The 22,161-nt window shown below is 38.4% G+C and overlaps 2 protein-coding genes across 4 annotated transcripts; one reads left to right on the top strand and one right to left on the bottom strand.

The window, feature by feature from the left end:
- Positions 1 to 1,483: 1,483 nt before the first annotated feature.
- On the top strand, positions 1,484 to 7,319 carry LOC115806825 (P2Y purinoceptor 1). The gene is made up of 2 exons (XM_030767684.1): positions 1,484 to 2,337; positions 7,295 to 7,319. The coding sequence occupies exons 1-2, from the start codon at positions 1,484 to 1,486 to the stop codon at positions 7,317 to 7,319; spliced, it is 879 nt and encodes a 292-aa protein (XP_030623544.1).
- Positions 7,320 to 8,830: 1,511 nt separating this feature from the next.
- On the bottom strand, positions 8,831 to 21,308 carry LOC115807118 (UDP-glucuronosyltransferase 1-2-like). 3 transcript variants are annotated; one of them, XM_030767983.1, is made up of 3 exons: positions 14,503 to 14,611; positions 12,348 to 13,900; positions 8,831 to 9,913 (listed from the first exon to the last, which is right to left on the bottom strand). In XM_030767983.1, exons 2-3 carry the CDS (start codon positions 13,849 to 13,851, stop codon positions 9,879 to 9,881), a joined length of 1,539 nt encoding a protein of 512 aa, XP_030623843.1. In that variant the 5' UTR covers positions 13,852 to 13,900; positions 14,503 to 14,611; the 3' UTR covers positions 8,831 to 9,878. The 3 variants fall into 3 exon arrangements, with proteins under 3 accessions (XP_030623843.1, XP_030623842.1, XP_030623841.1); XM_030767982.1 differs by lacking the exons at positions 8,831 to 9,913; positions 14,503 to 14,611 and adding an exon at positions 21,290 to 21,308 and having other exon boundaries at positions 12,124 to 13,829; XM_030767981.1 differs by lacking the exon at positions 8,831 to 9,913 and having other exon boundaries at positions 12,124 to 13,899; positions 14,501 to 14,596.
- Between the last annotated feature and the right edge of the window lie 853 nt (positions 21,309 to 22,161).

Raw genomic sequence — 22,161 nt, 5'->3', positions numbered from 1 at the left:
ACTTATAACCGACCGATTTTACAAGGCGGCCTTGCATCCTGTAATGCACTTTGAGAGCGAACATGTGAGCACAGTGTACCTACAATTGTAAATATTTTTATACTATTGTTAATATTTGAACCTATTTTACCCTTTGTCTGACTGAAATGTCATGATTACACATCACTTAGTTTATTAATTTGGCAGAACATGTTTATGGCATGTACACATTATAACAGATGTTTAAAAAAATGGCTTATGCAAGTCTTGAGATCCTTTCCAAAAACTCAAGACAAAGGTTTTTCAGTAGTAATATACACATGTATATAGGCTTCTACAAACAGGGAGACATCAGTAGTTTATGGTCATCCCCCATAAAGAAAACAATAAAAAGAAGTATTTTGATATACTCATTTGTAAATACCTTTTTTTTCCTGCACTCTTTGTACATGAGATGATGCTTTAAATATGTCTAATACATAAATGCAGACATAAAATGATTGTTGTGCTTTGTGAACTATTTCAGGATAAAGTATTAATCTCTTCATCCAAATGAACAATGATGAAAACAGAACATAGTAATAGAAGAGAACACAAGTGTTCAGAATATCTATCCATTCACTAGTATGCCTAAGAAGAATAAGAACAAGAAGAAGAAGAATTAAATTTTGTTTTGGTAGTCCCTGAATGGGACTAGCAACTCATGAACAAATGGCTGTCATTTGTAGGGGAAATTTGGAGTCTCCTTATGGAGACTTGCTAAGTCTCTGATCAGAGACCACAAACAGTAGATGTGATGAATCGTTTTCCTATATTACATGTGCATGGGAGAAGCACACCTCAGAGATGAGGCGCAGTTCTCCTGAGGTAAAGGAGTGCAGAGCTTTTTATACAGTGAGGCAAACAAGTCCAAGGACATGTGTGGAGGCTTACAAGATAACTTTTCCCATGGAGCACAGGATACTTGGTGTTCACTCCCAGGTGTTACAGACATACAGTTCATTCAGAGGCCATGTCCTCTACATGATAAATGCTCATTGTTCTAATACACAGATACATTTTGCAGCATATAGTAATTAAGCAAGCACAGGTCCCTATAATATTAATACTTCATCATGACAATAGTCATAAGGCATATTTTCCTTTTAAAGGTTGCAGTCATAGTGGAAAGCAATATTTTCCCCACACTTTAAACCGATGCTTATTTGCAAATTTCCCAACAGTTCTGTGTGTCGCAACAGACTCTTTTACAGAGACAAAAGAGACGCAAGAACGAAAGAAAGAAAGAAAGAAAGAAAGAAAGAAGGAACGAAAGAGAAACAACCAAACAAAAATAACAGTATGCTCATACTGCTTTGGAGTCTGAAGCCATCTACAGAAAACAGGGCAGGAAGTGACACTGGTGTCTCAGATGTGTGATGAAACCACACAACTGGTAAGTGTTCCGTACACTATGCTTACAAGAGTGCTTCTTTTTCACAGACAGAAGATCTGAGGCAAGAAAATGGAGGGAAACTCAACCTGTAAAAAAGTTGACATGAACTTCACAAACATATTTTTACCCGCAGTCTACTCAGGAGTTTTTATATTTGGACTTATTGGCAACTGCTGGGGCCTACATTCCATCTACACAAACTGGAGGAAACTTGGTAACGTAAATATCTTTGTCTTGAACCTTTGCATGGCAGATATTTTACATCTACTCACTCTGCCATTTTTGGTGGATTACTATAAAGAGAAGAGCATGTGGAGGTTTGGACAAGCTGCCTGCAAACTAATAAGATTCTCATTCAATATGAACTTGTATGGGAGTATTGGATTCCTTACCTGCATTAGTTTGTACAGGTACTTAGGAATCGTACACACCTTGAAGGTCAATGGCAGAATAACTGTGGGTCACTCCATCGCAGTAAGCTCCCTGGTATGGCTTTTGGTTTTCCTTCAGAGCCTCCCTGAATTGCTCTTTGAAAAAACTTCACGAAATATTACGAAGTGCTATGACACAACATCCAATCGACAAATTCAGAACTACATGAAGTACAGCATTGGACATACCATAATTGGATTTGTGATACCTTTAATAATTCTCTTGGTGTGCTATGGTCACATAGCTTTAGTTCTGGCAACAAAAAAAAATGTTGAAGCTTTGCTGAAGTCTAGATGCCTCAGACTGGTCTTAATTCTAGTGCTTTTGTTTTCTGTTTGCTTCATTCCATTCCACATCTTTAGAAACCTTAACCTAAGCACTCGGCTGTCAAAATTACAGAACATGTGTCGCAAATGGTATGCCAACGTTTACATTGCCAACCAAATAAGTCATGGGCTTGCATGTATGAATAGTGCTATTGATCCATTACTGTACGTTTGGAGTGGTGATGATTTGTCAACAAAATGTTTCAAGTTTTGTGGCCGAGCACAACAGTCTAGCACAAAATTGAATGAAGTTCGAACTCTTCAACCTCTTGAACTACAAGAAGCCCAAAATGGAGAGACTTTATTGAACTCGTAATGAAGAAAGTGCTGCAATGATGCTCTGAGGAAATTTCAGTTTTAAGGATCAAAGGAAGGTCCAGTGTTTTGGAAGGTGAAGATGTCCCATGAGCAGAGATCACTTTTTTTTGTTTGTTTGTTTGTGCCACTTGACTAGTGGTTAGTGGTACAAGACATACAGCTATGTTCAAACCATTTAATATTTACTTTGTAAGTGTTTTTCTTGCACGTTTTGTATAGCTTCACCTACAGTACATTAATTCTGTGCATTGATATGCTATATATGCTATTCTTATTTGGCTACAGTGTTCTGTAAAACTATCACTTAAGAAAAAAATAAGCCCACTGTTGCTTCACAGTAGCAACTGACATTTTTGTTTCCTGAAATATGTGTCAAGATGTATAACTTATTCTTAGATATCTGTGAAAAACACAGGAACCAGAAGTGATGTACTACGTCTTTCTTTGCTTGTGTTAGGGATTCTGCCTCTATATTTTGGACACAAAGTGTAATTTTTAGGGTTAAGCTTTGAAAGTTGTACATTTCACCCGAACTTTGGAATACTTAAAACCATAACTTCCACTTGCAATGAACTTGCAGTGTGTTTAATAAAAGTATGCTTTACTTTCATGCCTTGGTATGTGTTGTTCATAATATAAACCATTTCAGTATACTAGAATACTAAAACATTAAAAAATTTTAATACTTCTGTATAATATCATCTGTGATTAAAATATATACAATGAATAGAATGCATGGACCTTTTGTGCAGTAATAATATCAAAATGAGATATTTTCACATCGCAATTCAGCGAAATCCCACCACTTTTTTACACTTGCGCAACAGTGCACATATATAATTTAACATTTTACATATTGCTATCATATTCTGACTCAGAATAGTTAGATTTCAACTTATACTTGTTAAAGCCCAAAATGTCCAAAGAGCACAATGAATTACCTTATACTCTGGCTTTGCTGGGTCAAAGAGCGTACTGTTCCTGCCAACTGTTGCACGTATTCTTATCTATTCTTATCTGAATGGACATATTTACAGGCAGCTCATAGTTTATTTAATATCTTTTCATTTTGTTAGAAAGAGAAGTAATACTTTGTCACTGCTCTTTTCATTGAGCGGGCACTGTACTTTTGTGATAAGATCCAGAAATGCCATTGCATAACTCGTTCTTTCACTATCATGTAGTGTGCTCACATGGAATGAAAGGAAACTGCGATCACACAAACATCTAGGGGAAACGAAATCTCAGAGTTTAGTGAGCTGTAAACCCTAAATGTGTAGAATGTGAGATTTGCAAGATCACTACTAGGACATTAATGATAAAATCAGTTATGATAACAGCAGGTGCTCAGCTTGACATTGCTTGGATTCCTTGTGGCAAGCAAACTGTAGGCCTGGCATAAACACATCTAGAGTACAGTTTTGATGTTTTGCGTGACATAGATTAGCTGTGATATTTCCATTTGCATCCCTCATGCAAACTTTATTTTAGTTTCTGAAACTCACTAATGTGTATAATGTGTCAACATCAGCTCAAGAGGCACAAGAGATTGTAAAAGGCTGAGTGGGAAACATGTGGGATGTGCAGAAATGATCTGAATGAGTATATAAATAAATATATTTGTGTGGCTGTGTACTACATATCTCAGTGAAGGTATCACTATCTGAGAATTTCCGGTATGTGCTGTGCTTGCATTGAATGGTATAGCCCAAAGACAGTACAAAAGGCAATGCATGATGGAAATGGTGTACAGGATGTACAGGCACTATGGTGGTGGTTAGTTTGAGCAGGAAGTGGGTGGAGGTATCTTTCAAGGAGCTCACTGAGAGGGAGAATAAACCTTGCAGGTGTTGGGTGGTCTTTAACTTGACAGACCAATTGCAGCTCCCAGAGTAGATTACCCTGAACAGATGGTCATTTGCTTGTGCTGCTCATTCATGATCTTGCATACCATTTTCCTCACAATAGACCCTTACAGCTCTTCTGTGGAAGGCAACTGACAGCCAATCGCCTGTTTGGCTGGGCAGATGATACATTGAAGCTTGGTCTTTGCTAGGGACAATGCAGAGGAGAACCCAACTGTATTAGATGAGGTGAGTATGAATTAGATGGTTGTGAAGGATGACCTTCCGTCACAGAATAAGAGGCAGGACAGCTGCTGTGCGATGCCAAAGATTTTATTTGTTTCAGACAGTGATTCCCAGTGATGAGGGTCCCAACCAGCCAGTAACAGGTGCCACCAAACCAAAAACAATAAGCAAAACAATTTCCCTCAGAAATGAAATTAATAATAATGATGATCCATGGGGGTAAAAAAGTATTCTCTATTTACAAGTGTCAACAATTTTTCCACGTTCTAGATTCACCAGCTCAATTACAGTGTTCCTCTAGCTCTCCTCACATCTCACTCCCCCTTGTGTGAACTGCCCTGGGGTTTTTAAGCCGGGGGGACAAACCATTTCTAATTGAAAAAAGAATTAACTTTAGACACAGAAAAAGAAAGAAAGAAAAAGAAACATACAGACACAATCGCTTACAATAATTTAAAATTATAATAATTTACATCAGTTTCCTTAAAAAGTTCCTTAAAACTACAAATATCCCCGCAACCCTGCAATCGGGTCTTTCACCTGTGACAACCAATGGCCGCATCTACACCGTAAGTATTTGACCAGAATACATTATTGCTAGGTGAAAGTGTGAAATGAGAAAATTCGACTAAATTTCCTAACCGTCTAGTTGGCCACCCTAAACGTTAGAAAAGCGATGATTGTAGTTATATTTTCCGGTGCAGATACCGCCATTGCAGTTCCTGTTTTGCTACCGCTCGCCGGTAAGCTACGGGGGTGCACAATTAAACGTTCGCCTATTCCTTTTAGTTGGAATGGGTCGTAGCTCTGTTACAATGGTACACCATTACATGCTGGGAGATGTTGATCTTCGACAGCTGCCAAAGGAAGAACATCCTTTGCTAAGCGTTTCTTTCTTTCTTTTTTCTTTTTTAGGTGTAGGTACAAGACATGAAGTGACAAGACACTAGGGATGCCCCCTGAAAATCGGCCAGTCGAATCATCTGTCGGCGACCCGTCAGTCGACTGAGATTCTTCAAGTCGAGCAGTCATTTTTTGGGGTTTTTTATTGTCAGTCAGTGTGCATTACAGTAACAGGATAAAACAGATAGAAGCTTAGAAAATGCACAGGGATAACATATAAATAAGGAGAATCATAAATATATTTTTCTATTCGAGCAGGGCTAGCTGGTGGCTTGCTAAAAAAAAAAAAAAAGGAAGAAAGAAAAATACATGTGACAGCATGCACTGGTGGTTAACTGATGAGAGAAGCTGAAACCTGAGGTGGAGTGGTTGGTAAACTAGGCTGGCTACAACCATGTCTCAGAAGAACTCTAATGGCAGCATTTCAAACTTTTGAAGAACAACCCTAACAAAGTTACATGCAAACTCTGTATGCAAGAATTCGCTTATCATTCAACAACAGCGAATGTGGCAAACCACTTGAAACGGGTAGGTTTCATAGCGGGCAATGCTGTGAATTTATCTTAAACCATTTCATGTGTTTATTCATTTACAAAATAAAACATAAGCCATAAGAGCTTGATTTAAAGAGAAATACATGTGTGTTGCCTGTCTCACTATTCCAACAAATCCATATGGTAGCCTGACATTATATGACGGCAATTCAAATAGGTTGCAATTCAAATCATCTCCAGCTTTCTTTTATTGATTTTTGAAATGCTCAAAAATATGTTCCCAAGACTCTGTTGGGGATTGGGGGGTGGGCGTGAATTGTCAAATCCAATTCGACTCACAAAATTCTGAGTTTGGTACAGCCCAACTAGACACCTTTCTGGAATGTAGACAGGAAATATAGTTAAAAATTCTGAATGGGTGAAAAGGGTCTGCACAGTATACAGTGTTTTAGTGCTCGAAGAACAGAATTTGAACAGCACTGTAACATCTGTGCACCAGTTACAGTTTATGTAGCAGCACAGACCACCTCTTTCTGTCTTACTGTAGAGATCCCAAATGCAGTTGGACCAAATCAGCTGGTAGTTATCCAATATCATGCCGCTGTCTATGGTCTATGAGCTGTATGTCCAGCCTAAATTGATATTTGGGCAAGATGAATCTTGGTCAGACCAAGAATCCAGTGGCAAATCTATCAGAGCTGCTAAGTTCCCCTGCAGAGAGAGATTCTCCTGTCTGCTGAGACCTGCTGAATTCTTTGGGCTGAATGTCAGGTGTAATGCCTGGCAAAAGCCATCCCTACAGTGAAGCATGGTGCTGGCAACATCATGCTGTGGTAAAGCTGCTCGTCAGCAGGGACGGAGGGAAAGATGGAATGAGACAAATACAGAGAGGTCCTGAAGAAAGACCTACTCCAGAGTGCATTCCAGAACTTCACCTTTCAGCATGACTTTGGCCATAGAAAATCTGTGGAGAGAGCTGAAGACTGCAGTTCAGTGATGCTTTCCATCTAATCTGACAGTGCTTGGGAGGATCTGCAAGGGAGAACTGGAGAACCTGTCCAAATTCTCGTGTGCAAAGCTTGTAGAAACATACTCAAGAGGACTTGTAACTGTAATCCCTGTCAAAGGCAGTCTTGAAAGGTACTGAACAAAGCGACAGAATACTATTGTTGATGGGAAATTTCAGTTCTTTATTTTGAATACATTTTAAAAAATGTGTTTTCACATTTTTGCCATTATAGAGTGTTGTGTGTTCATTGATGGCATAAAAGAATCAATCCACTTTACTCAGATTCTCACCATGTGGCATTCTACCAGGTATCTACATGTTAAGGTGTACTAAATGCAAAATAGGAATAAAACATCAATAGGGTGTACAATGGAATTCTTTACATTTAAGTGAAACAGTTATAATTGTAAAATGAAAATGTGAACTATCACAAAAGCATGTTTGGTCTGCTAAAAATGGGCTGTTCCACGCGATTTGTAAATCTTTAGTGGTCAATATACAGTTCTGTGAATGCATGCATTTTAAACGGAAAGGTTTGAAATGCTGTGTACGCAGTAGAGTGATATCAATGCAGCAGATTTTGCTTCAAAGCCACAGTAATGCATGCTTCCATTAGAAATGAACAAATTTACATCAGTTTACCCAAGGGATGTTCAGTTGGGGCATGGCACATAGTTTGTCTTTGAGAAATTGAAGAATTATTTCATGCACACCAAAGAATGTTTTGAAGGAAACCACTGAAGCAGCATAGATGCAGAAAATAAATTTGGATCTGACAGCACAAACATGCATGGTCAGTGAGGGTGGCTAGAAGACTGTCAAGATTACTGTGTCACGAAGAAAGGATTACTAGGTTAAAAAAAAAATCCACATTTGCTCAAGTCATAGTTTTTTCAGTATACATGTGAAAGACTTGCAAATGCAGCCAAAAGATTCACCTTAAAAGAAAACTCTGCTAAACTCTTTCTGTACTTTCACTCTGTGCAACAAATACCACAAAATCCAGTCTTTCCCACCTAAATCTGTTGCAATCAAGATCTGTCTAATGTTAGCCCTCCCTGCATTGGTTGTCAACTTCTTCCTGGTGCCTTGCTAGTGACAGGGTCCTCTACACACCTACTATCTTTCCCAGCTCTTCTTCCTTACCTAATACTCCCCTGACATTCTGTCTCTATGGGAATCAGAAATTTAATAGCTGTGTTTACAACTTAAAAGAGGTAAACTCGTTGTCATACAATTCTAAATGTAACAGCATAACAGATGAAAATGGCTTTGTGCTCCAAAATAATCAAATCTTCAAATTACCAAGCTCTGTTGATTGCCTCTTTTACATCCCAGTTCAACTAGTGGTTAGAACAGTTGTCTAACAGTTATCTGTAATAGTGATCTATTATATCATTAAAGGTCAGCTCCAAAAGTGAATATGCAGCAAATCATTGAAGAGATACTGATTTCCATTAAAGCTGTTCTCTGGGGCAGTCATCTTTTAAACCGGTGTGTTTAAAATGAAGCGATGGCATATCTATTGCACTTTTTTGAATTTTTGAGGAATATGGCAAACACTCTAAAGGTTATTTACTGCACTTTCCCTTTCAGCTATGCTTTTAGAGTAGTGAAGGTATTTTACAATATCACATTTATAAATTTAACAACCTTCTTACATAAGCCTTGTTGTAAAGATTGTACAGCTTTCTGAACACTCTGAGGACTGTACCACTATTTAATCACAATGTTTGCTCTTTCTGGTTCAACCTCAGGATTTTAACAGTTAATAGATATAATCTCAAAGACTGTGACAGATTTATAGCTGCCAGTTTGAATGATGTGGTGTTTGACAGAGAAATGTGAGAAAGAATACCTCTGCCACCTACAGGACATGTTGGGTAAGAACCAAGGGGCAGGTGTCATCATTGACTTGAGGGCCCCAGTTGGAGTCCTTTCAGTCCATTTCAGTCCCAACCTAAGAGTAAAAGTCAGCTTTATTGATAATTAGCGAATTATGTAAAAACACATACACTTCCAGTATACCATAAGCATAAATCCATAAAGTTCCAGTCAATCGCTGAGAAATACAGTACAATACGAGCTTAATTGTACAAATTCAGCAAATATAAATGTAACAAATGCATTACATTAGTTATGTATATGTCATATTATCAGCTAAGCAGTGGATAAATAGCTTTAAATGCACAGCTCACATATATCAGACGTGTTCATATTTTAAAAATGTGCCATTGAGAAAAAAAAACATTTTTACCTGGGCATCCCTGCATCTATGACTTACTAATATGAGATTAAGATACCCGACAGCAGACTATCAAAAACACAGAAAGACAGATCTGTACAGAGAAGGACATTCAGTATTCAGTATCAAGTTCAGCCTTATTTGATACTAGTAACATGCATGGATGATGTTACTGTATGTAGTGACCTGTGATAGATGTATGATAAAGGTTTTTACATGGTGAGTATTGATATGTCTGTGACATTAATACTCACCAAAATAAAATTCCAAGAAGACCTACAATCTACCTCCAGATTTTGTATAATAGCTGCCAATACTTCCAACAAGAACATGAAACCACATTGAGATATCAAATTCTGGTTTATCAGAGGCACTGGGTTATCAGAAGCTAAACTAACATCCATTTCAATTTATATGATGTGAAGAAACCTCATGAAACTATATTTCTTGTTCGTTACTAATATGATTTCCCATTCCACACCAGCACCACCTAATATTTTCTTTAGATAAAGACAACATTATTAACTTATTGTTGGACAATATTATACTACTTATTGAGTATGCAACAAGATCAGTGCTCATATCCCCCCAACAACCCAAGTGAACTCTCACCAAAGACTGTCACCAAGCACATCCAAACATTGCTATTAATTATCACTGAAAACCATCAAAGCAATTAAAACTGTTGATAAATAACTTCAGAAGAGAAATGCTTTAGCAAAACAAATGCTGTATACTTCACTACACTTAACTACACATTTTACTGTTTGGTTTAACACATAGGCTTTTTAGCAAAGACTTAAATATAGAGGTAGCGTTGTCACTGCACCAAAGCCACAGCTGAAGTATGTAGTACCAGGGAACACACCAAACAGAGGGAGCATGCTTTAATTCATAGTACACTGCGTGAAAAGTGGTGTATCTGGAAATATCCGAACAAAGTAAACTTCTGTTGAATGTGCTGTTTGTCGGACGTATTTGGATGCCTGCAGAACTTTGTTATGCTGACCTACAAACTCCTGCAAATGTCCGAATACAGCTGTTAGATGGAAGTTTTCAGGAATCCGCCTGACCACAGTCATTAGCTGATGGCTTGGCCTTTCAAATGCTAATGACAGTCAGTGGGGCTGGGTACCGAAGCATGCCCCCTTTCCTTCTGCCAGCTACATGCACAGGGGTTAAATTAAGGCTCAGAGGAGGCTTTGATCTAGAACCTACAAAAATATATCAAAAATGTTCATGTGAGTTTTCTGACAAACACCATTAATCTGAGATGAGACAAAATTCATTAACAGAATCTGGGCCAGGTTAAACCTAGTATTATCTAATACCACTTGTAAGGAAGTCAGTATGAGTTCATTCTGTTTGAAGGGACATTTTAGTGTATGAATATATTTAAGTTAATTGTGAATAGCAGTGCACACTACATACAGGACATGCCCTGTAAGATCAAACCAGGTCAAAATAATGTTTGCTGGAGGCCAGTAATGGCAAAAATACCTGCAAGTAACAGGTGTTATGACCAGCTCTAGCCACAAGATAAAACGAGGCAAAAACAAGATAGGTTTCACTCAAGGTTGAATTTATTGGAAGGGAAAATATAAAGAAAAAGTGTCTAGGGGAGGAAAATGGATCCGTGCGCTGGGTGTGCGGGTGTATGAGTGTAGTATCAAATGTGGGGGGAAAAAAAAGAGAATGAGGGAGAGAGAGGGAGGAGTTCTAAGCCACTTTATGCCCAACTTCACCTGCCACCCTGTTGCTTGCCTCCTTCATTCACTTTTTCACTAATTTCACTGTTTTCTATGGTATATCACCAGACCCCTGAATTACACTGCTTTACTTTATTTGGAAGGGGGTGTACACAAGTGTGTTCATAACCAACCCCCAAATGGACTCAAACCAAAGACTGGCACTCCACACATTGCTATTTGCTACCACTGAAAACTATTGAAACTATTCAAACTATTAACAGAGACCATAAAGAAAATAAAGAAAAACCTTATTTAAGTATACATTTCATTGCTTGACTGAACATATTAGCTTTTTATCAGAGATTTAAATATAGATGTACCATTGATCCACGGTCTTAATGCACTTTGCGTTCCGAGACAGAAGTCACACATGAAGCATGTGATACCACAGAACATTCCAGATAGATTCCCCACCAGCACCACCTAAAAGGACAGGAAGTGTAATGCATTCCTCCTCATATTGTCTTCAGATAAACACAACACTCATTGTTGTATTTTATTTGGGTGAGGGTGTGTTTGAGCAAGATCAGTAGTCATATCCGTCCTTCCAAGTGAACTCTAACCAAAGACTGTCACCAAGCACATCCAAACATTGCTAATTATCACTGAAAACTGTCAATGCAATTAAACTGTTCATAAATAACTTGAGAAGAGAAACACTTTAGCAGTATAACAAATGCTGTATACTTCAGTGCACTTAACCTTACATTTTATTATTTGTTTTGAGACATTAGCTTCCTAGCAGATACCACTGTTACTGTACCAAAGTCACAGCTGAAGTATGTAGTACCAGGGAGCAGTCCAAAAAGATAGAGCATGCTTTAATATATATATATGTATCGGGGGGGGGGGGGGCATTTATATATCCTATCCTATGCTATATAGCCCTGGAAAAAAAGTTGACACCCCCCCTCATTGTTAGTGTATAATTCTTTATATGTATATTATATATATTCTTTATATATATATAAAAGATATTCACGTGTCTTCTGACAAATATATTAATTTGATTAATTAAACGAATTTCACGAGTTGAATCTGGACAGGCTAAACCCGGAATTATTTAAAATCATATGTGAGAAAATCAGATTGACTTGATTGTGATTGAGAGGTCATTTCAGTCTATGAGAAATTTATCAAACCCAGAGCGTTATGTTAATTGTGAATAGCAGTGCACACTGCATACAGGGCATGACTCTGGAATACAGGCCTGTAAGATCAAACAAGGTCAAAATAATTTTTGCCGGAAGCTCATAACAGCTGGCTTCAAACATCATTCCAACTTGGATTTTTGATTTTTCTTTATAGCCCTCCACACAAACTTGCATGAGAACCAAATAAGCACAAAGAAAGTCATAGCACAACCTAATAAGAACATAATCACATCCAAGTTATGGTACTCATACCAGGGCATTCTGTAGGACTCTGTGCGTAAGTGTGATGCACCCTTATGTCTAATTACAAACTCTATCCAGAAGATTGCATTGTCTAGAGGTTTGATAGGTCTGTCACGGTGGAGCCGTGAGAGTCGTTGCATATTTTCACGATAAGGCTGTGTGTTATCCAGGATATCATTCAGAGCTTGTGTCAGAGACTCCACATCCAAATTTGTCACATCTAGAGCCTTGGCTGCTCCTCTGGCCTCCAGGCGAACCATGTTGTCAATCTGGTCAAAGATTAGTGGAAGCCCTAACACTGGTACACCGTGGCAAATGGCCTCATATAGTCCGTTTGTGCCACCGTGTGTCACAAAGGCTCTGGTTTTCGGGTGCCCTAGAAGATCAGCCTGCGGAAGCCATTTCACCAGCAGTGTGTTGTTGCCCAGAGTAGAGGGTTGATCTCCGAGGTGCCTCCAAATCACCTTCTGGGGCAGTCGGGCAAAAGCAGAAGCTATGATTTCAGATGTCTCAGGGTCAAGCTCTCCAAGGAGAGTCCCCAAAGACATGATCACTATTCCATGCTCTCCAGAGCTCTGTACAAAGTCTGTTAGCTCTGGGGGAAGAGGATTTGGGTTCCTGCATTGTAAGCCTCCCATGTAAACGGCATTAGGCATGGTTGGACGTGGGAACTCAAAGACAAAGTCCATACGCATGAGCCATATGTCAGCACCCTGGATAAGTGTCAGCAAATCCACATCAGGGCCAAAGTAACGTTCTAGAACACCTCTGTATTGTGGGTACACAATAAATTTATACATGTAAGAGAACACAGTCTGGTAGAACACATTCCCAAGTCTCTGCCAAAAACTCATCTTGTCAGAGTAGTGAGACAGAACTTGGGGAATGTAAGAAAGCGGTGAGGGTGCCAAGGCGAAGTGGGCCTCTCCAATGGGCAGCCAGCGCACATTTAAGACAAGGGGTAGCTTGAGATAGTGGGCCAATATCACCCCAAGTGGAAATATGGGATCAGTGAGGACTACATCATACTGAGCCTCCTGGAGCTGCTGCATCACTGTCTTGTTCTCGAATATATTGTTCGCCAGATTTCCTATGGCCATGTGATTTAGCTCCATGCAGTTAAAGAAATTTTTGAAGAATGCAATGAAAGCAAAAGGTGAACCCTTATTTCGCTGGATCTCAATGGATCTTTTGAGGAAGGCGGTCATGAATTCCTGGCTTTCAATTGATTCATGGTGCCTTTGCTGAATGGTGATGGAGGTATAGAAGGGTGAGTGCTCTTTGACATACCAGCTGGTGGAGGACCGCAACACTGTGATGTTGTGACCTCTGGAATGGAGGGCCTCCACCAGTATCTGCATGTTCAGCCAGTGACTCCCATCCACTGGGAAGACCAGCACTCGTCCAGTTTCACATATGGGGACTGCAGCAAGGAGGAGCAACACTGGCACTGCTGTGAGGTAGGATGCCATCTTAAACACAGCTTAGGCCAAGTCAGTGTTAATGAGACTCTCAAAAAACCTGGAAACAACAAATGAAGGTGGTAGATAAACAACCCGATTGTCATTTAATTGACAATTAATCATCTTGTCGTTTAAATCAACACACTTTTTGGGGATTCCATAGTTATTGTATTCTAAGAAAAAAACTGCATTGATAATTTAAAAATTTAACATCTTTTATTTTTTTCATCTTTTTATTATTTCCTTAATCTTTGAGGCTTTTTAATTGGCAAAGATATAAAGTATGTGCTGGGATCAAACATGTCTGCAGTCATCAAACAGCTATGACGTTACTGACACCTGCTGGCTACCCTCAGCCCCTGAATATCATGAAACACCATGATAATCTTTAGAGGAGAGTTTTCCCCTTTCATCTGTCTTCACTTCATCATTGTATATCTTCAATCAGTAAATGTACAGAGGTGAAAAGCAAATTTAATTTCAACCATGAGAAAAACTGCTCACCCATACACTTCCACCAACCCAAGTGTTTCCACTCCCTTAAGAGCACATTTGACTGTTTTCACACTGTTTTTGTTCCCAATTCTTTTCTACTGAGTGCATTTTTATCCTTACATTTACAACCCCCCACCTCCCCATATGAGGCACTGAATACTTTACCTGTGAGACAACAGGAAAGAACTGCCCCAGACAGGTGCCTCTGGTGATGATACTGATGAAAGCAGTAGAAAGGCAGACAGCAATTAAACACAGAGTATTTAAATATCTGTGCAAAAAAGCAAAGTCACAGAGAGGAGGAGCATAGCACAATGTCTATCACAGTTTTTATGCCTTGAAGTTAATAATTTCCCAAAGTGCACTACTGCATCAGCATTGCTTGTATAACTAAACTAGGTAATGGTGAAGATGTTGCTGCACTTAAAACTGACCTTTGGAATAACATGAACAAATATAGAATCGACAGAGCAAACGGTGCTTTTAAAAGGAATGCTCTCATTTTTTTTCTTTCTCTGTCAGTTTCCAGAAATTAAGGGGTGCTGCTGTTTCCCTTTTCTTTCTTCTTTCTTTATCCCATCCAGTGATCATCATTAGGATAGAGTATTGAGTTCCTTGTCCATCATCCATCTGTCATCTGTTACCGTTCTAGAACATCACTGTGACTAATTGTTTTGAATGCTACAGTGTTTTTTGTTTCAGTTGCTTCAGCACTAACTGTCTGGTTGTAAAGAAAATAAGTATTGTGCACTATGCTAATCAAAATATTTGAGTTACCCTAATTTTACCCTGTATTTACAGTGTTTAACGATGTCAATAAATATCTCCAGAAGTGTGTCTGAATCCATCTGAAGTGAGACATGGCTCAACTCATGCTGATTGGCACGGGTATGCATCTAATCATTTATAGTAAAGATTAGTTGGCCCACGGCACACTGACTTTAGCTCAGATAGCAAATCACTCATTTACAGTCAATTCATTCAATTTGCAGATGCCTTTTCCCAAAGGGACCTACATAATGAATACATACAAGACAACAGACAAGAGACAGAACAGACAGAAAAGTGATAAGTAATTGCTTGTAACTGCTGCTGAGTGGCTTTGAGTGGCAGAGACCCTAACAATCAAAAACAACCTGATAGACCTATGTATGGTGCAGATACCAATGTCAATATCTAAACCAATTATCTTAATTAAATGTGGCTTAATTAGGCCTATTACAACCCATTAAAATATTGCTATATCACTGACCAAGCAAAGAAAAGAAAACATGTTCAATTTAATCATGGTTTGCCAACATTAGTTCTTGTACAGTGTGGGAGCCAAAAAATAGCTACAAATGCCCAAAGTAGAACGAATACTGGTAAAGAGATGAATCTTATTGTGTGCTTAGAATATGTTTGCTGAGTTAGCAGTGCTGATCTTGAGTGGAAACTAGTTACATCACTTTGGAGCAAGGCAGGAGCTGTAAAGGGAGACAGGAGCTCTAGATATACTCTGCATCACAGAAATATACAAGCCAAACAGTCGAATAGAATTAAATACAGTACACATTGGCTGTTTCTGTTCAGGTGTGTGTACTAATATGGAGGAATATTCAGTTCTGTGTCACTCTTCAAAGTGTCAGTGTCTATTAATATATTGCTATACAACATATGTAAAACATGTTTAACTTTTAATGTTTACCTTTGTTTAGCTTTGCTAATGCCAATGTTTACCTTTGTTTTTCAAAGACAAACATCAAACATTTGTTTGTTTTGAAGAAGTCCTGGGGCACATCTTATTATGCTGGATGTTTAGTCTCAAAATTTTATTTTAGATTGCAAGACCAACTGTCATTGGCAAGAACATCTACACATATTACACATTAGTGACATGTCTCTGCAAATGTTCCGGCGGCCATGAAACCAAAATGAAGATGGTTATCCTCATTCTGAAATTTTTTGGAAGGATGTGGTGATGGACCATTACTTTCAACAGTCTTTATCACAAATCACAAATGTATTCGGATTAAAAGACAGTGTTGGCTTTAGACGCTAATGCAATTGTCCCAAACAATTTCTCTATCCTTGGCCTTTTTTTGCTCCACTCAGTTGCTGATTGGAGGGAGGACGGGAGTTCAGGTCGATCAAACTGGTCTTAGCCCCCGGCATGGACTCTAAGTCAAATATTCCAATTATGTCACCAAGCATTCTTGACTCACAGTTCATCACACGTTCCATACCATTTGATTATACACTGAAAAAAATTTGAGCTTGCTCTGCTTAAAAAAGTTGAAGAAACTATTCCTCAGCTTTTTAAGTAATCCTAACAAATGTTTTTCTGTTTTTGATATACTAAAATTTTTCTATTCAACATTTAACCAAATCAGTAAGCCCAACTTGATTCGATCTCGTCAATTAGCCATATTTGTGTTGGAACTACTCGATTTTCCTACTCCAGGAATTTAATTTTTAAGTGTGATTTACTTAATTCTAAGTGTCAGTGACATATTCTATACAAGTTCACACTAAGTATGTTATTTAAGTTTAAAAATGATTTATTTAGTTAAAGCCTGCTTACATAAAATCAGAATGCAAATAGTTGCCTAACTTGCATTTAGAACACTTTGCTCAATACTGTGGTGAGCTGGGTTTTCTTTTACAGTGATGACACTGCTTTTGCTCTCTTTGGCAACAACCCTTTCATTTAGCAACCAGGAAGTAACACGCTTAACTTACTGACACGATAGAAGGGGAGTACCTCATTCATGAAGACAATTACATTCACTATAAACAGACAACACAAAACTATCACAAGAATTAACACAACACAGACTACGTGATGAACAATACACATACACTTCTGCAAGACACAATGGGAAACACAAACTGAATAAAGAACTGGGGCTAAACAACAATCCATCGCCCCAAGGCATGCTGGGAAGCTCCGCCCATCCACTCCCAACCACGCTACAATACTTTCTTCTATACGCCAGCTATTAAAACGTACACAGTATGAAATCCACGAATTTTCACTTTATTGTCTGCGCACATTGTTTTACATCAGCCAAAGATGGTGCAACAGAAAACATTCTAATCTCACTGAGTACTTTTTGCTTTCAGCAAAGACACTTCATCAGCAGCAACAAAAAAATCTATAATGTGCCTTGTATATCATTTACAAAAAAGATAAACTGTAACAAATATATTCCTCAAATAACTGCTTAGGACTTTAACAGTTAAACTTCTTACATTAATGTTATATTAAAAACACAGTCAGCACACCTCTATTGTCCTTACCAGTGGAGCTCAACACCAGTTTAACTAGTTAACTACAGGTTACCTATCTAACTGTTAGGGCTAGCAAGCATGACAATATAAAACTTAGCTGTCGCTTAATCGAGGTTTGCAAGGCATATTGATAACAAAACACAGAGAAACATTGCATTGGATTATGTTTACAGGTAACTACAAACAGTAAAACAATATGGTTTAGCAAAAATTACCAGCCAGACAGAAAAGTAGGCTACATGCATGAGCAACATCGAAAGCACTGAAGATTGAACTTCAGTCCTCCTCAAAAATGAGGTTGTTCTGTTGAGTGCTCTGAACATCACAGTTATATTTAAGTAAATGCAACATAATAGATATGAGTGGAAGAATACAACAATATAATTGTGTTGAAATTACTAGCTGTATTTGTTCAGAAAAATATTTTTTAAATCATGTAAGATCAACAAATAAAATGCACCCCTGGTAAAACAATAATAATGTAGAGTGGGAAATACTGATTTTTTATTTTTTTTTTTTCAAATCACGGGGTTTTCTTTGTTGAATTTACTACCTCTGCATCATTTTTATCAGTGTGTATTTTCATAGGTACTGACATATGTAGATTATGTATTGAAAAGTGTCACCATGATATGAAGCAGAAGCAAGAAACCAGTCATGGCATTCTGCAACAAAATGTTGTTCAGTAACAAAATAAATACAGATTAATATTAATAGTATTAATTTCAGCAGTTTTTATTGTATAAGACGAACATATGAGCAAAGACAAAATAAACATGCAGATGTAGATGTGCAGATATAATAGAATAAAACATGTACACATAAATAGAATGAGCATGCACATCTGTAATGTCATTAACGTGGTGCATTGTTAAGGGGTTTAAAAAAGGGAGTGGGAGTCAAGGATGGTGGATTGTGGGGTTGGGGCAGTGAAGGATTTATTAACCCAGACTGTAAGAGTAGCAAGAGGGAAACTGTAAATAAAGTAATCTAGGAAAGGAGAAGGCTGCCACACTTTACAGTATTTCTTGACAGAACCTTTGGCTACAGTACCTCAAGTTCCTCAAGTTTAAGGTGTTCCATAACATCCTCAGCCCCTGGGTGTATGGGATTTATTTGGTTATCTCTCGGCTAAACATTCCACTAAAGATTAGAATGTTTCAAAAACAGGCAGGAGGGACTGGCAGGGGGGAAAATGGTACAAAGTGGCAGGGACACCCCCATCCCAGTGTAGGTAATGGGCCTGTATAGAGAAGATCCTCTATGTGATTAGATGCTAGGGAATCCAGTTCTGACTGTAAAGTAAGCTGTCCCATCTACAGATCCTCAGACGTCTAGATTGCTGAAGGCTGAATTTAAAACCCACCAATGACTTCTATGATGATAGTTTTAATTTATCTTCACACTTAAAAAAAGTGTTTGCCTGAGCAAACTCTTGGTTGAGAATTGCTGTGTTTAACCATTTAATGTACCCAGTGGGCACCTGTGATGTGGGGCCATTGTATGTCTACAGAAAATGTTCATCTGGCTCCTGTTTTCTACCAAAAAAAAAACAAAATGCATCTAGCAATAGTCCAGAATCACTTTGTCACATTTTCTTGGAATTCAACAGAAAAATCGCACATATTTTGAAGTGCTATAACTGAATTGCTATTAAAACCATTCTATGTGTCTTTCATATTAACTTCAGCACTAGATACCAATACCAATGTTCTCCTCCTTGTTGTCTAAATTGCACATGTGTGTTGGAGTTACAACCAAGGAATATAGAACCATTTTCACTGACCAGGCATACCTAATAGGGCAACTGATGTTTTCTAAAGACATTCCTATTTTCCAAGACCCTCATGATCCCATGTACAGTGCCAAAAAGATTGAAGAATGGTTTCATGACCAATATAGTCAACTGATAGTCAACTTGCTTCCCCAATCACCAAATCTAAATATTGTTGAAACTTGATGGAAAATTCCAGTAACTATGTATTCAAGCACAGTGGATTTTCATCTCAATCTCTCTAAGAATTGGTGGCATTCTTTCTTGAAGAATGGCCCAGTATGTAAAGCATAATGCCCAATGAGGTGTCCCAATAAAGGAAAATAATGGATGAGGTGGAGGCAAAGAACTCCATGACACAAACCATGATTTACTGTTGTTGTTATGATTCCATGCCTTTTAATGTAGCAGGAGCATTGATTGGGAATGGTGAATCCAATTAATAGACACCTGCCAGTGAATCAGAAACAAGTATTTTCTGCAGCCATGGTATAACAAAGTACAAACAATTCAAAACTAGTTTATTCATCAGTATTACTAATCTCATCTGTCATATGTTACTGCTAAATTTGGTGGTTCTGGTGGTTGTGTTGCCTTCAATGACCTTTCAAAAGTCCTTTGAGCAATGTCGTGTAATCACATCTGTAACAATGAAACACCTGTCCTCCCAACAATTACTGACTTAATATTAAGTATTTTTTAAATGGCAGAGAGCAGGAACAGGAATAGATCAGTTTTCCTGAAAATAAACTTCCATATTTTCGTGTGCTGAAATGGAAAACAGAACAACATGTGCTATAGTTGGTGATTTTTTTCAATCATACTTCCCTATTTTATTTATAATACTACATGTGAAGCATCAAACATCATGTGTCTGAATATATTAAGATTTTTTTTTCCCATTGGAGGTTTTCATGAATTGATTCTGAGCTTTCATTCGGAACATTCCAAGAAGAAATAAGAGATTTTGTCTTTTAATAGAAAGAGGAATGCAGTCATTCATCAGACAAAAAAAAAAAAAAAACACTTATTAACAGTGAGTATCTTAGGTGAGCAAGGAGTTGTCATAAAGGTCAAATGGTTTGTACTGTGACCTTTGGTCTCCCTCTGAATAACCTTGTGGATGTGTATCGTGAACCCACACTCTGCCAAATAGTAAAGGACACAGCCAAGCTGCTCAGATCATATGTCTATGTGTCGTGGGGAGAAGGGAGGAGATGAAGAGGGGGAGGAGGGGGGGCCCAGAATGTTTCAGCTCAGGGCTCGGTTACATTAATAAAAACATCCATAGCACATGGACATCGAACAGCTCATGGCTGAGTCCTGCGTTTACAGAAAGTTTTCCGCTCTGTTTTTCTGATGATGGACGGGTTCCAAAATCAATTCTGCAGACGTGGCCGCTGCGACAGTGCAGGTGAGAATGACAGGGGAAGTCTGTGATGGATGGATGAAGGTGATACAGAGTTCATGTGGTACATGTACCAGTGCCCTGGCGATACAGTAATGTTCTCTGGGCAGGGCATAACTTTGAAACATTTAGTTTTGTAATGTTTGATTTGGTCAGCTAAATATTACCTCAGACATCATACTGTTTGATGCCAAAGACTTAGCTTGTCTTTCCTTGCTACTATGAAAAAGCCAAGTGTTGTTTGATGTATGTGTCCCCTCTCAGTGTATACATATAGCTTAACTATAGCAGTCACCCTTTGGCACTCTCTCTTGCTCTTTCACGTAAGATATGTTTGCTTGCATATATAAGTGATATTTTAGTGACTCAGTAAGGAACAGTGATTGATACCTCATAGAGACCACAGGGTTTGCTCACACATCCTGGTTATGCATGGTACTCAAATCATTAATGGCTCTTTAACTTAAAGAACAAAATACCCATGTAAGACAAACAACAGACAAACATCACTTCCATCCAGCTGCTAATGAAACTGGATCCTGAGAACATATAAAGTAAACACGTTGTGTTGTGTAAATTGGCAGCTCTGAGTTCTCCTAGTACTTCTCCTAAAACAGCATTAGGACTGAATCAGTAAAAGAGCCATGTGTTCTCTGTGGTTCTGTGCAGTGCAATTTGAAGCAGACAACTGGCATTTAACTCAGGATTGGATGTTCCTCTTTCTGCCTGCCTCTCTGCTGCTCTCTCTCTCTCTCTCTCTCTCTCTCTTTCTGTCTCATGCTCTTTACTTAGGCCAGGGGGAAATTCTTTGCAGGGCGTTCTATCTGGATGACAGTCAACTCCTCTGCATGGCTGAGGCGCTCAGATCACTCACAGAGCTCCCTCCCATAAGGCTGCAAAAAAAAGAAAAGAGTGACAGTGTTGCATCACATTGGCTAGTGAGGCTTTTAATAGTCCAGTTATTTTCATCATACAAAGACCAATAGGAGACACAGAGAAGACCATTCATTGGTTTGTGAGAATTCAATCGCTCGTGCATGGGCAAATATTTGGCCAGTGTTTCCTATTGGTCACGTCAAATCACTATCAGCCGTGGCTTGCTGAGTGGGTCTTTTTGGCCTTTATGATATTGTAATAAGAGGTTCAACACACAAGTGTCAGGTGGGATCAGACCTGCTATGTCCAGAGACTAGAGAGACCAGAGACCAAGAGATCTGTTTCAACAGTCTAAATGTTACGGTTTAGTGACCAGTAGAAGGCTACAGTAGAAAATATTTGTGTGTGGAAATATCATTGAACTAGTTTCATTTTTTTTTTATGTTGAAAAAGAGGCGGTTGCGAGGTTCATAATATATAATACATGTGTGTT

This window comes from Chanos chanos, chromosome 3 (assembly GCF_902362185.1).
Source record: "Chanos chanos chromosome 3, fChaCha1.1, whole genome shotgun sequence".
NCBI classification, from domain to species: domain Eukaryota; kingdom Metazoa; phylum Chordata; class Actinopteri; order Gonorynchiformes; family Chanidae; genus Chanos; species Chanos chanos.
The sequence above is the reverse complement of the archived record's forward strand: the minus strand, read 5'-3'. Positions and strand labels throughout refer to the sequence as shown.

What these genes read in the sequence shown, in the direction of transcription:
- LOC115807118 (XM_030767981.1), bottom strand. Translation starts at nt 13,851, where the DNA reads ATGGCATCCTACCTCACAGCAGTGCCAGTGTTGCTCCTCCTTGCTGCA.
- LOC115806825 (XM_030767684.1), top strand. Translation starts at nt 1,484, where the DNA reads ATGGAGGGAAACTCAACCTGTAAAAAAGTTGACATGAACTTCACAAAC. An exon ending in AGTGCTATTGATCCATTACT is followed by an intron (nt 2,338 to 7,294) that starts GTACGTTTGGAG and finishes GCATTCTACCAG; the next exon opens with GTATCTACATGTTAAGGTGT.